The sequence below is a fragment of the Rhamphochromis longiceps genome, linkage group LG3 (assembly GCF_057381845.1).
Source record: "Rhamphochromis longiceps isolate RC_006_pf linkage group LG3, R_longiceps_female_GT1.1, whole genome shotgun sequence".
In the NCBI taxonomy this organism is placed as follows: domain Eukaryota; kingdom Metazoa; phylum Chordata; class Actinopteri; order Cichliformes; family Cichlidae; genus Rhamphochromis; species Rhamphochromis longiceps.
The window spans coordinates 38,806,659-38,821,384 of record NC_140559.1 but is presented as its reverse complement, the minus strand read 5'-3'; the positions used below and the strand labels follow the sequence as shown (position 1 = coordinate 38,821,384).

General features: G+C 38.3%; 1 protein-coding gene across 3 annotated transcripts; it reads left to right on the top strand.

The window, feature by feature from the left end:
• Nucleotides 1-1,906: 1,906 nt before the first annotated feature.
• On the top strand, nucleotides 1,907-14,520 carry LOC146674546 (uncharacterized). 3 transcript variants are annotated; one of them, XM_085396903.1, is made up of 30 exons: nucleotides 1,907-2,041; nucleotides 2,210-2,281; nucleotides 2,922-2,987; nucleotides 3,517-3,558; nucleotides 4,005-4,061; nucleotides 4,143-5,312; nucleotides 5,461-5,580; nucleotides 5,679-5,768; nucleotides 5,879-5,941; nucleotides 6,472-6,531; nucleotides 6,643-6,678; nucleotides 6,777-6,833; nucleotides 6,928-6,978; nucleotides 7,059-7,127; nucleotides 7,478-7,543; nucleotides 7,628-7,732; nucleotides 7,864-7,923; nucleotides 8,026-8,091; nucleotides 8,207-8,260; nucleotides 8,379-8,432; nucleotides 9,614-9,676; nucleotides 9,877-9,987; nucleotides 10,078-10,176; nucleotides 10,274-10,333; nucleotides 10,418-10,486; nucleotides 11,242-11,310; nucleotides 11,428-11,467; nucleotides 11,569-11,623; nucleotides 12,285-12,630; nucleotides 12,803-14,520. In XM_085396903.1, exons 1-30 carry the CDS (start codon nucleotides 2,024-2,026, stop codon nucleotides 13,205-13,207), a joined length of 3,693 nt encoding a protein of 1,230 aa, XP_085253029.1. In that variant the 5' UTR covers nucleotides 1,907-2,023; the 3' UTR covers nucleotides 13,208-14,520. The 3 variants fall into 3 exon arrangements, with proteins under 3 accessions (XP_085253029.1, XP_085253026.1, XP_085253033.1); XM_085396900.1 differs by having other exon boundaries at nucleotides 7,625-7,732; nucleotides 12,803-14,519; XM_085396907.1 differs by having other exon boundaries at nucleotides 4,167-5,312; nucleotides 7,625-7,732; nucleotides 12,803-14,518.
• The last annotated feature ends 206 nt before the right edge of the window (nucleotides 14,521-14,726 follow it).

Sequence of the window (14,726 nt, the reverse complement as noted above, 5' to 3'; positions counted from 1 at the left end):
CCAGAGTGTTAGTAAGAAGAGGTTTTATCTTAAAATGGCATAGCAGGCTGGCTGAACTGGCTAGTGCCACCAAGGCAAAGACTAGTGAGCTCCCTGAAAAGCCTGCCTCAGGTATGCTTTTATCTCCTCAATGTGTTGAGCTGGTGCTAATTGGCCACACCTAGTCAGGTGTGGATGAAAGCATACCTGAGGCAGGTAATTCCAGCTTGGATAAAGTCATGCCATGTTTTGCCAAGTTTCTTTGTTTGTCTGTGGAAAGAATTGCATGATGTGTGTCAATGGTTTTCCTTTCATTTCTTTACAAGTATTTAATTTATTGGTATTGGGCCAAAAATACCATTTCTTTGTAGCTTTTGATTAAACATTATAAGCCACGTGTTAATTATTATGAATAATTGTGTTGTTTAGCTAGATTTTTGAAAGAAATCCATTTATAAAGTCTCTGTATTATTTTAGGAAGTTTACTCATGTATAGAGAAACTTCTGGTGGCATTTTACTGTTTGTTTACAATGAACTGAATAAATGATACAGGCATACAAACAAAAAAGGACAGTAGCACGAGCCAACCAGAACCATCACTGCTCATGTTGTGTCTTTTAATGAATGTGCTGGACAACACTACACAGCATTGTCTTTGGGATGGAGGAAGAGTAACATTTGTGTGAGAAAGAGCACACAAAACTTAAAAGATCCTATAAAGACTATGTATTAGAAAATAAAGAGTTACATTTGAATATGCTGTGTGTTGACATGCATGTGTGTTGGTAAAGCTGTTAGTTTCCAGTCCGTATTTAGAGTGGGCGTGGGAGAAGATTGAAAAGCTGATGAGCTTTTGAGCTGTCTGCGAGCTTGGTCTAATGAGTCATTTCAGTTGAACTTCCTGTTTCAAGGTTTTGCAGAGGCAAGCAGGTGTCAGCACATTTTACAGTCGCACATACACTTTGTTATGCTGTATTTTACAGTTTTCCCATAGAAATAAGACCATTTCTCACAATCAGATTATACAGATCTTCTATAGAGCTTCTGCCATTTGACACTTCTGACGTTGTTAAACTAAGAATCCAGTGTCTTCAGTCAGCAAAGGAGGCAAATCTTAATAATTTCCCTGAGTGTCCACATACTGCTATTCTTTGACATGACCAAAGCCCTGGAGTAACAAGGGGCTCTGGACATGAGGATGGCTTTTGTTCATATGGGTTCACTACTTATATAACAGTTCAACTGAAGACGAAGATATGATGTATTTTCTGTTATGCATTTCCAAATCCGAACAATAATTGTTATTCAGTCAGTCTGCGTCTGCTTTCATGCCATTTGTTACACATTAGAGAGTTTTGTTGTTTTCAAAGTAGGTGTCATAAATAACAATACACCGTCACGTCCGCCTGGTTAAGCTGGGAGAGGATAACCGGTCGGTTCGCACTACAGCTAAAAAAACATCAAGAAGAAAAGCAGCTACGACAAGCCGGCCGAACAGGTAAGAGACCGGAAATTTACCTTCAAAATAATTGTGAAAAAACGGCTCTTAATTTAAACAAATTCAGAAGCATAATTTTTTAGCTGTGGTTGCACAACCTTGACATGAAAGAGCGATCAAAGGACAATAACAACGTTTTAAGGCCGGGAAATTAAACAGGTGCTATCAAATTGTTATTATCGTTATTATTATTATTATCGTTATTATTATTATTATTATTACATTCTTGACTTTTTAAACGGCCGTGACAAAATTAAAGCATTAAAATATAATGTGTAGAGGTCGAAGGCACTCTTAAGCCGTGAATGTTGGTGTTATTTGGGTTTCAAGCGGACGAAACAAGAATCGCATGTGCAGAAAATCCTCTTATTTTGAAAATCCTCGGACCGGCCGACCTGTCACAGGTGAGTGAGACTCAGAGCTAATTATAAACGCCACTCCAGTAGGTCCAGAGGAGCTGCTGCGTTTAAAGGATAACTCACACAGGTGGGGAAACACATACCGGTTCACCTTCAACATCAAAAAATTAACCAGTTTTGCTCATCATGAGGGAAGATGCGGCTGTGAGTATTAAAGAATTTCAAATAAATAGCGAATAATCAGTGTGAGACTGTTGCAAGCTAATTAGAATGTGCAGGCTGACGCTTTGAGGAGATTTAAAACTTTCCATTGTCAGAAACTGCAGCTTCATTGTTGGTAATCAGTTACTTTGATTTGTTTGAATATTGTAGGAAAATATCGAGGGAGGGGACGAACACGGAGAGGCGACAACATCAGAAGCTGCATCTGGAGAGAGACGACGTGTGAGTACTTAAAAGTGCACTACTCAATGAACCACTTAAAATATACTACAGTTTTCGCATTATGTCCTCAGACTGGTAAGCACTCTCTCTTCATGGTTTCATGTGTCATCGCCAGTTTCCCTGTACTGCTGCTGGCATGTTGTGCTGTTTTTGTTCAGGCAAACGAACTAGATTGACATACCCAGAATATCAAGATGCCTCCTGTCGTGCGTGCCTTTTGCACAGCAAAGCTAATTTTGTGCGATCACTGCTGTTGGACTCTTCTCAATCACAAACATACATTGATTCATTTAATTTCTAAACACTAGATTCTACAGGAGGAGTAGGCTTACAGGATTTCATTTTAAAGTAGATGTTGCGTAACTTCTTTATGTCATGCAACAGTCTAGTCTAAAAGTAAAGCTGCTTTTAAGCCTCTACATACTGTATGTACTGTGAATTAAAAGTAAAAGAAGAACCTTCTGCAGGAATACATCCTTAAGTCTCAGAAAGTTACATGTAGCTATTTTGTTTAGATAATCGTCATCATTTTAACTGCAATCTGAAAATATTCCATTGATACCAAACTATCACTGGTATTGTACTCGCTGGCTCACAACAAAGAAAAGCGGACCATAATCCATGCATGTCATCTTTACAGAGTATTGCGGAACTGCAGAATATGCTGAAAAGAGTTCCCCAGAGTCCTTTCCATAATCGGTACAAGGTGAACAGACACACAAATGCACACTCTTGCTTTCTATCTACAATCCATACTTTCTTTGGAGGAAGAAGCGAGGGGGGTGTCAGAATTTCAGGTTGTCTAAAAATTTTGACGTAACAACTAAAGTTTGGTGTGTGGGTTTTTTTTGTTTTTGTTTTTTTTTTTTCTCCAAAGTCACAATTTGTGACAACCTGAAATTCTGACTAATGAATGGCAAAAAAACCACAGAGGGTAGAAAGCAGTTTTTCACTTACACAGAACTGCAGGTTGTGTAAAATTTTTGAGAAGCATTGGTTCCCCTGCATGAGCACAGATGTGCCTCTGTCATACTTGTGAGTTATTGTTTAAACGGCACCAAAATATGAGTTGGTGTTTAATGGACAGGTGTGGAAGTGCATGTCACATGCCTGGAAAAGTGTATTTACTGATTAGCATTTCAGGCAACAAACACATGATACATCCTGATAATGTCGTTATGTAAACACTTCACTCTAGAAATCTCTTTTTAGTCTCAGTGACTTTTTGCCCACAGGGTGGTGAGTGGTCAGATGTGACTGACAACGTTGAACCACAGGTGAGTTTGTGAGATTGTGTTAATTCAAACTCATCTTTGTGTTTTTATAAGTCCTCCTCTTCTGTCTGTGTCACAGGTTAAAGCTGCACCCTTTGTCTAATCACGCTGTTGTCAAGAGATCTTGTCTGACTGGACTTTTCTATTAATAAAGTGCCTTGTCAGCATGTTGTAGCGATTAATATTAGACTGTCATTAAAAGAAGCATTTCTTAGCGATGCTTTCCAAATGACTTTGCGAGAGGCACTATTCTGGTGTGTGGCCATTGAAATATTAGGAAAAGATCAATTGTGGGCGATACTGAAGAAACTAAAGTTAAACTTGGCATAAATACTACCCTGCCACCATGAAACAATCTGTGTAATTGTTTGAGGAACATTTCCTGTTAAGCCCTGAGATGTTTTTGCATGACATGACTAAAATCACTTCCTTTTCTCTCCTTTTAAAAGAGGAATGGAGTCAATGGGAGTTCTTCCAGGACGAACCCTTTCTATGCATATTACTTGGTATGTATATTACACTGATTTCATGCTTCTAAACCCAGATGACAACATCACGTTTTTGTTTTAGTTTTTTGTTTTTTAAAGAATAATATTGTGCTCCACTATCAGGAAAACAAAGGTGACATAACAGAGGACAAAAGAAAGAAAACTTCGGAGAGCGTCGACTGTGATTCCCTTTTTGTGTCTCCACCTGACTTTCAGAGCAATCTTCCCTCTGAAAATAGGACTGAGGAAAATGGAGGCATGTTTCCTGAACCCAAGAACAACCTGTTCAAAAGCCAAAATGACAACAATGACCAAGACCTCTTCCACAGATCAGCACCAAGTCATAATGCAACTGTTAATGGTTTTCACGATGTGACCCTGAACTCTCCAAACTTATTTAAAGCAACTCCGGCTCAGGGGCAGAACCTCTCTAAGAGTTTTCTGTCCAGAAGCTCTGACCTCTTTAAAGGCGAAGAGGGCGATCTTTTCCAGGCTGATAAAAAGGAAGATTTGTTCGAAACTCCATGGGCTAAGAAGGCGAACCCTTTTGATAAACCTGCCAGTACATTTGTAGACCCATTCACATCTCCTTTAAATAAGGAGGATGATTTGTTCCTGACTCCAAAATCTACTGTGGCAAATCAATTTTATACTGCCACTGAGAAGGCGGATGATCTGTTTCAGTCACCACAGCCATTTTACACAGCCCCAACCAAAGAAACTGATTTATTTCAGGCAGATTCAACAAAGAAAGACAAACAAGATACTAAAGAGAAGGAACTTGTTGGCTTGTCTTTTAAAGAAAATTTGAGTGCGTTTTCCACTGCATCGACGAATTCAGTTGATCCATTCGCAAGCCCGATCGCAAAGGATTTATTCCAAGATGTCTCCAGTTTGGGTGACCCATTTGGTTCCACTCCCTTTACAAAATATGACCCTTTCCAGGATGTTTCTAGTGGGACCCCAGACATTTTTCAGCGACTTCCATCACAGAGAAGGGCCTCCAAAAATATTGCCTCAGATTCCTCATACTCTTCTCTTAACAGTCCTTCAGAATTGAAATTGGATGTGCCAGATGCATCATCTTCACATGTATTTAAAAAATCAAAAGCTCCGCCACCAGTTCCACCAAAGCCTTTCCAAAAGCCACAAGAGATTACCTTGACAACTCCTCGGGGAACCAAGCATGACATTCTTCAGCCGACCCCCATCATTCAGGCCGGGGATCTGTCTGACTCACCCGGCCAATCTCCAAGTAGAATGAGCAACGTATGTAACAAACATCATTCATTATCTGTACATTCAAGTGTGCTGTGATGAAGTTCCCTTTGTGCAGTAGGTTGTATATCAGCAGCAAAGTTTAATTCTGATTTGTACGACATGCGCCTGATAGCTTCTTTGATAATCAATTTCGCAGATGCAGTCTTTTAAACGTCCGCCGAAGCCGCTTCCTCGAACTCGACATCGAAGGCCAGAACGGCCACCACAGCCAGAAAAGCCACTAAAACCAGAAATGGCACCACAGTTGGAATCCCCTGTAGGCTAAAAACTAAGTTTCCTCTTGTTGAGCTGACAAATATGCTGGATTTACTTTGCTTTTAACTGCCTTCTTTGTCTCCTCGCTGCTGTGTTTAGAGTGAACCTGAACCAAGCGTACCGAAGGTCTCTCCCAAACCATCCTTCAAAAATCTAAAACCGATTACGCGCCGTAAACAAAAAACTCCGGTACGCTATGGGGTTCAAATTTCAAATTTATGTGGGTAATTGGTTTGCACATAAGAAGAGATTAAAACAGTAGTTTTTTATGATGCTCTGAATTTATTATAATTGTGCAGGAAATGAAACCAGTGGAGCCTGAGAACTATGTTGTCTTTGAAGACATCCTGTTTATTGGGCAGGTAAGTTTCATTAATCAAATATGAGACTTTGATCACAAATTTTCCAGAGATAGCGATAAAGATGAGGACTTTCTACAGACAGACCGAGGCGACACTGTTTATGAGATCCTATGGAAATGTTGGATGGAATGAACATTAAGACACTTTTACTACTGGATAATGTCAGTTGGCTTAATATGCTTTCCATATAAAGATACAAGACCAGTGAAGTCAAATTTTACCTTTATGACTACCAATCGATCACATTCAAGGCAGTTTGTCTATTGGAAAATGTTATTATCGAATGATGAACTGATGCTGTATATTGACCTGATGGTAAAGAGAGACAATCTTAAATGGAAGCCAAACCTCAGGGGATGCAGGAATGTTCTGTTTAGGGTGGATATGCATACTAAAACTAAATGGCACCACCACTGCGTCACATAAGCTCTTATGCTGTTGTTGCACAAACACATATTGTAACATGAATTATTACAAGAGGGTGGGCAACTGGCAATATAAAGATCTGTTTTATTTACATCTTAAAACAGGAAAGGTGTGTGGAAGACTGGCCTGATGACAGTCCTCAGCTAGACCCAAACTTCAAACCTGTAAGAACACATTTCTTAAAATTGACCTTGGAGAACATCATGAACTCATGTCTAATCAAAATTATGCTAAAAACATTCAAGCTACTAAACTTGTGATATTTTTTCCCCTAGTCAGGAACACTGAGACTGCGAAGGGAGTCGCTGAAGGTCAGACACCGTTCGTTATTTGACTAGCTTTTATTTATTTATTTTTTTAATCGTTATTTTAAACCAAAAAGTAGCTAAAAGTCAAATATTTTCTTTAGGCAATGGCCGATTCTGATGGAGGAAGTAGTGAAGATGGGAGTCACAGCAAGAGCAAGGTATCATCGATCTCATTTTATTCATTGTTACACATTCCCGGCTGTTTTACATCCTATGTCTTGCATGTAGCTTCACCTCCAGTATTTCTTATAGAAAAAGAACAAGGCATTCAGAATGTCCCACTTGTCCAGGAGAGGGTCAAAGGTACGCTACGAAAAACCGTTTCCCTGCTTCTTTCTGTGTGACTGTTTGTCATTTTAATGCCAAGGATTCTCACTTTTTAGAGCAAATCTCCCGATGTCATAAATAATGGGAAGAGCAACACGCTGCCCCTCACGAGTAAAGCGTCCAAGGTAACACTAGATTGTCCAAATTCTCTGTGGTTGTGCAATATTAAAGGATAAAACTGGGGAAAAAATGGGAAAACATTATTCTTGGAAGAACAAATAAAATGATCAATGCTTTGAGAAATGGTTCAAGTGGGAAACATTCCTGTGTCTCGGGTGATCTGTGCCTTTCAAATGCTAGGCGAATCTGTAAACCACTACACTCCCAATAGTTTAACTATAAAACTTTAAGGAAATTCTAAAGTAATAAATATTAATAAAACCTGGGCATGACATTTCGCTTCACCATAAAGTTGGTCATAATTAGATTCCTAGCGAGCACACTAATATAAGTGTCGTTCTTTTTTTTTTTTTAGGAACAGTTTTCAGAGCTGCAAATGTCTGCAGGAGAGTTTGAAGATAACAAGGAGATGGACTACAAAGTATAGATTATGCTCCTCCCTCTTCTAACATTTCAGTAGAATTCATAACTTTGTTCATTAACAATATGTTTTTATTACCAGAAGAAAAGTGTGAAGCCAAAGGTTGGTCACCTGTTTAGGAGACCATCTGCCAATTCCCCTGTGCTGGAGGAAAAGGACTTGAATGGACATTCACCTTATGCATCAAAGGTAGGTTGTGTGAATGAGTAGTTGGTATGGATACATTAATTTCCCCCAATCTTTGTGTAAATGCTTTGAGTTGCTGCCATGTGATTGGGGCCTGATATTTGCATTAACAATGGATAATGTGCATTTTACAGGGGGCAGCTTTGGAGCAAAGTAGTGGTAAAGAGGAGGAAGAAGGGGAAACTCATGGAGAGGTTGATGCTCTGAAATTTGTTTGCTTTTGTTATGCTTATGATAAATAACAGAGTCTGCAGACTGCCGTGCATTTTAAGAAATATGGTCTTTTCTCTCTCCAGAAAACCAAAAAGTTATTGAAAGTAAAGTTTGTGCCACGCAGAGGATTCGTCATTGCTCCAGTTAAGGTATTACACACACACAGAGCACTATTTAAATTTCAGCTTTTACTGCTTTGTAAGTAAAAATCATGTAATTTGCAAAAAAACAGTTTAAAAATGTTTTAAACCATTTTCTCTTCAGACAAATGATGATTCAAAGGGAGCTCATGGTTATACACCTCATAAAGGCTCAAAGGTAGGAGTGTGTAAACTAGGACTCCTGTAGTTTGGACGTTGCATGTGAAGTTGCTCAAATGTGGTATTTGTGGTATGAAGGCATATCACATTCTTGAAACTGTTGTTTTTCCATGTAGGAGAAATCACATGACGGAGTTTTTGGTGCACATGGCTACACACCTGATAAGAAGGTAACAGTCAGATTTGGCTTGCATAAACCTGTCTTCTATAACTCGGTGTCCTGTTTATAACCAGTTTGCTCACCCTTTAAAAAGGGCGAAGCAACAGAGTTAGCATGGTTTTGTTTTTAAGCACTTTTTATAGTCGAATGAAAATAAGTAAATGGGTACATCAAAAAGATGTATTCTTGACTAACCTAATTGTCATTATTTATAATATGTTTAGTTTTTGTAATGAATTACTATTATTGATTACATTCCATATTAATTGCTATTTAGAAACCTTGTAGTTTGAAATGGCATTTGATGTAATGAAGCCTTGTAATCACTCTCCCCACCAATATTGTCATATTGTGACATTAACATCAGAACTGATAAATGAAATTATCACATGGATGGGAAATTCAAACTGCAAGCTTACCAGGAGTTGTACCAATGAAAGGGAAATATTTTCTTATATCTTACGATAATACATAGATTCTGTTTGCCTGCAATTAAGAGTTGCGCAATAAAATTTGACACATATTTTGGCTCCTTGAAAATTATCTATAATGTGACAATTATCTTATCACATTATGTCTTCATGTTGCCAAGCAACCACCTACCTACCAACGGGCTTAACCCGTATTCTTTATAGCATTGTATGATATTATTTCACAATGCTAAGATGTTGTTTATAGCCACAAAATTAGGACGATGCCTCCTATGACACGTGTTGTTGCCTAGCAACCACCTGACAATGGACTAAAATCACAGACCAAATAATACTGCGCCATGAGCATGTACTAGTGTTATTGAATGCATGTGACTCAATGAACCCACCTTAAATCTTAATAGGACAAGTTTGCTTTGTTTTGATTGGCCGTCGTTCATTTCATACTTTACAGATGAGTGTGTCCTCGAAAGTTTAAAAAGATTATTGGATTATGCAAACTCAAGTTATTGGTTTCCTCTGAAGGGGAAAAATACGGCTTCTGTATCGCCTTTAGTAGCTTTTTGTATGCTTTGTGAATGATTTGTCCTCAGCAGGATTTAGTTACAGCTTTAAGGGTGAATTCATAACAGATTGAATATTCAGGAATTTTATTATAATATTTTTGCTCTGAGTAATACTATCTGGATTCAGGATGGGGAGTAATGAGTTTTTGATTTCTGATTTTCATAAAGTTTCTTCTTTTCTTAATCTGATAAAGACCAGCTGGTGTGCAGAGGAGCTAGAAAATGAAGAGCTAAATGAAATGGAGGACTGCAAACCGGTATTTTAGATTTTTTTTTTATTTTTTTTTAATTTAAAATTTCTCAAATTTGTGTTTTGTAACATTACCATTAAAATCTTTGAAACAAGGTATTTATTTTTTTTGCCGAGTGACTTGTAAATTGATTCTGATCTATTCGTGCTGTTAAATACATCTTTGTGCCGTCACCATGACAAATAAAATTGTTTTTTCCCTGCTAGAAAAAAGCAAAACCTAAACCTCCCCTTCCTGTGCCACGAAAAGCTAAGACAGCCAATGGACAGAGTGAACTAATCGGATTCAGCTACCACACACCCCGGCATGCATCAAGTGTATGTTTATCTTACAATCATTAGCATAACACACTATTGCTAACACTTATTGAGCTTTGGGTTTCATTTATTTACTTCCTGCTTCTGCAGAATGTGTTTGCTGAGGACTACACGACAGACAGAGATTTCACGAGTCCCGGAGAGATGTATGATGAAGATAAACAGGATGAAGTGGACTTCTACAAACCGGTACTCATTTCACTTTGATTTACTTCCACTGCTTTCTTTTGCCATCATGTAATATATGACTGAAAAATACTTGTTTTTTTTTCTCCCCTGCCAACAGAAAAAGGCCTCAAAACTTCAAAAGTCGCCCAAAAAAGTCCCCAAAAAACTGAAACATAAGGTTTGCTAAACTTTGCAGGAGTTTTTCTTATTGCTGTCTGGTCTTCAGGTACAAGACCGCATCATTACTCTGTCTGTTTCATAGAACAAAGCCACACATGCAGAGAGTGAAGATCCACCAGGAGCTGGTGACTACCTATCAGAGGCTGCTAGGGTGAGTTCACAACTTTTAACATGAAAAAAACCTAAATGTTACAAAAGTACTTTGACTTATACAGCAATGAATAGTCTGTCCATAATCCTTATCTAATCACACCAGTATTGATGTCCTAATAAGAAGCATTTACTTCCTCTCAGGTTATTCTGGAATGTGATACACATTCTTGACTTGGCTTTGAGTTTGATAACAACTTCAGGCTCAGTTAAAACATTTTCCATCGAATCATCTTCATGGAGAATTTTACCTTTAAATAATCTTTAAATTAACAATGCTGTCATGATAAACTTGGAACACATATCAGTGCTGGGTACAGCATTGTTACCAGTTTTACTATTTTACACTAATAACTCTGTTCTAAACCTGATTTAGTAAATGAAGAGTGTGTTGCTGTGACAGAACCAAAGCCTAAAACAGGATCAAACAAACTGTTCTGAGTGATTTCCTTTCCTTAAGAACATTTTGTCGTTATTTATACATGGCAAACTTTCGTTTCTCAGTCGTCGGCTGCTTTTTGACAATGAAATGTTTTGTTCCCCACTGCTGCCTTCGTTCTGTTTCTCTCTGAACCACATTCCTTTGACATGCGGCCAGACTGGTTTAGTTGCAGAGTCTGACACACCAACTACAACTTGATATGTGCAAGGGCTCAGCTTGTTTTGATAAGTCATGTATGAATGTGTGCTGCAGAGACTTGTTGACTCAATCACTGGTTTGTTTTTGGTCACGTCCACCCCTCCTTTCCAATTTAGGCAGAGTGGCGGGCTGCTCAGATGGATGAGCAGGCTTTGGCAGATAATGAGAATGAAGATGAGGATGGGGTCAGTCTTTGGGGTTTTTTTCTGTTCTTTTTTTTTTTTTAAACACTGCAGATACTCTATTTTAAACAGGCTTGTTTACTGATCTTTCAAGTAAACTGTCACACTTCATTTTCACAGGACACTGATAGTTTGATGGAGTGGTGGAACACAGTGGAGCGTGAGTCACAATCAGACTTGTTCACATTGAAATAAAGGAAGCTAACACTTTGACATATCTTCAAAGCTTAAATAACACCTCTTGCTTGTTTTGCATTACAGAATGGGACGAGGTGGCATCAGACGATGAGGAGATAGTCATGAAAGATGAATCAAAGTACGTGCAGTAATTTGCAGCTTGATACCAGAAGTTAATGTTGTGGTAATCTGTCATTCAGTAAATAAGTACGAACCCCTCCTTTTTAAAAAAAAAAAAAAAAAATTTTCTAGGCAAATGGGAAATGGGTGCAGTGCTTATTTTGGGGTTGTTTTTTTTTTTTTTCTTTGTGGGTTTTTTTTTTTTTTTTTTTTTTTAAATGTTCAAAAACGTGTGGAAATACAGTAGATAAGGTGAACTAGTTTGTAATGTGATTGAAAGTTAATTATCAGGTATTGGCCACCTTTATTCTTTATAATAGACTGAACTCTCTTAATGAAGCTTTCTTATAAAAGTGCTTCTTTGCCCCGTTGGCTGCCTTCTGCTCTGTTCCCTGACATTTTGATCCCATTGATGTCATTTTGATTTTAAGGTCACATTACATGCCATGTGTTGTGAATCATTTTGGTGGTGCAAAATTATGCCTGGAAAAAATAGCATTGCCTGTCAAATCTATGATATTGGTTCACTTACATTCTGGCTAAACTGGAAGCCAGGAAAATTGGCCTCTTCAGGCCAGGTCAGCAGACAAGCTGATGGGATCCCAGATGTTATTTTATCAAGAACCCGATTTTAACTCGCTGCTTCCAATTCTCTGCTTTGGCTCTCGATTACTTCCCAGGTCGTTCACCATATTGGCAGACAAGGTTCATCGAGGCCTGCGTGTATTCAACAAGGTCTTCACAGAGCGAGCCGAGGTCCTTTGGCAGGACATCATCAAGCTCCACGCCATTGCTGACGACATCAACGAGTTCCACCAGAAAGCCAAGGTTGCTGGGATCACTGGTGGCACCACCACAGCTGTGGGCGGTGTGACAGCTATTGCTGGTTTAGCTCTGGCACCCTTCACTTTTGGCGCCTCTCTGGTAATTACAGCTATAGGTGTGGGTGTGGCGACAGCTGGAGGAATAACTTCGGCCTCTGCAGCCATCTCGGACAATGTTAACAACATGCAGGACCAGAAGAAGGTAAGCTGTAGTTTTATAAAGCGCAGTGCTGTAGATTACTTGGAAACTTCTCAGAGCAGTGTTTTTACTTTTCATTTGAGGATTTAATGCAACTTTTTTGTAAAAGTTAAAACTGAATATCACGTCTCATCTCATGCTTGAACCTGCCTTTTTCTTTTCTGACTCTCTTTAGGTTGAGATAGTGCTGCAAGAGTATGAGACTCACCTGCTGGACATCAACAAAATCCTCCACTTTGTCAATGAGGGCTTGTACAAACTGCGAGGCCATCCGTTTCTCAGGTCTGGAACCCAGCATTACTCAGAGGACTGGGAGATCCGCAGGGCCGTCCAAATAATAAGCTTGGTCGACTCCCCCGTGATGCGAGCGACGGAAATGACTGACGGAGCGGTGGCCGCAGTGCAAGGACTCTTTGAAGGCATGGATAAGTTCTTCACCAAGGACTCCAGGGAGCTGAAGAAAAGCTGCAAGAAGGAGATGGTAGCTAGACTAAAAGAAGTTGCAGCCGTGCTCAATGACACAATAGTGGAACTTAACACCTTCAGAGAGGAGCTTCAGGAGGCCACTGGAAGTATTTGAGCAACTCCAGCACATTGCTACTCATTTATAAAAGATTACCAACACCCTCTCCTGGCTCACTGATCGAACTGTTGATTCATTTTGCACCTGCCTTTAAATATGAAGTTTCAGATTGGTTTATTCTATTCGAGGTACTTTGAGTAAATTACAACTGTGCTGCAAGGAGTGCAACACATGTGACGCTTGTAATGGTCACTTTGGCTGCAGACAGTACAATGCAGTTTCATGATTGACATTCCTGTCACACGTATTAAAATGTTTGCAGTGGAAGTATTAGTAGTATTGTGTTTGGTAAATTTTACTCTCGCAACTATTTTTTTTTTTTTTTAATTATCTGTAAGAAAAACTTTAGAAGAGCTGAACTCATTTTAGATGTTTAAAGAGAAAATGTGACAGTGCTTCATATTCACAATCAAATGTTTGGGTAATTGTAATTTATTGAATATGTTAATTTATTTTTAATATATCATTGTACTGTTCTCCTACAAACAAGCCTAAAGTTTATGAAGAGAAATAACCCATTTGCATGCGCATTATGTTTTTTGTTTTTTTTTTTTTTTTAAATTATATTACATGGCATGGATTTGAGATGTTCTGTGCTGCTAGATATATTACAGATTACTATAGATTTTACTTTGTTACTTTAACATTTTCCTTTTCTGATGAGAACCCTTCTTTTATTTTTGGTAATCTGAATGAGTCTCTATATTAACTGCTATATTGAACCTAACTATGAATCAAGGAAGGCTTTAGTTTGTGAATCTTCCTGCATTAGTTTTAACCTGAGTAAGATGTGTTTGTCAAGACAGTGAAATAAAGAAATATGCTCCTGTAACACTGAAGCTTTGTCCTGTTTGGCAGATTCCTGCACTTCTGGTTGCATAAACTGAAAAGGGGTGATTGTATTGTACTGTAGACTACGCACAAATAAACTGTTATTTGTGTACTAGTTCAACAGCTAAATAATCATAAAATGTAATTATATGTAATGTAACTAGGTCTTTAAAGTAAATATTTACTTCTATAATTTGACTTGGCAAACCTAACATAAATAGACATGAAATTAGCATTAGAGCTCAGTAAGTGTATATATTATGGTAGAATTAAAGACTGGGCCCACAGTTTGACGCTAGTTTCTTCATTTTGTGTTTTGGCTGTCAAAAGCAAGTTGTTGTAAATCTATGGAAAATGTGCTTTAATTGCGTTAAAAATGAAGTCGTGAATACAAAAAAAATTCCAAAACAAATTAAAAATCAAAGAAATGAACAGGCTGTTATGTTAGTAAATAGGTTTGTAGGGTAGAGATGTGTATTAGTGAGAAGCTAGAATAAAAGGTTTGTAACATTGTAACTGAGTATTTACTGTCATAATTAAAATGCTAGAATCAATAGTTTGGGTTACAGAACTGTGATTCAAAAAACAAAACAAAACAGTGGAGGCACTCATTTTTCACCTCATATAATCTATCCAATATCCTAAGACTCTCCTTCACAGGACAGCTAGTTTATTCCATCTTGTC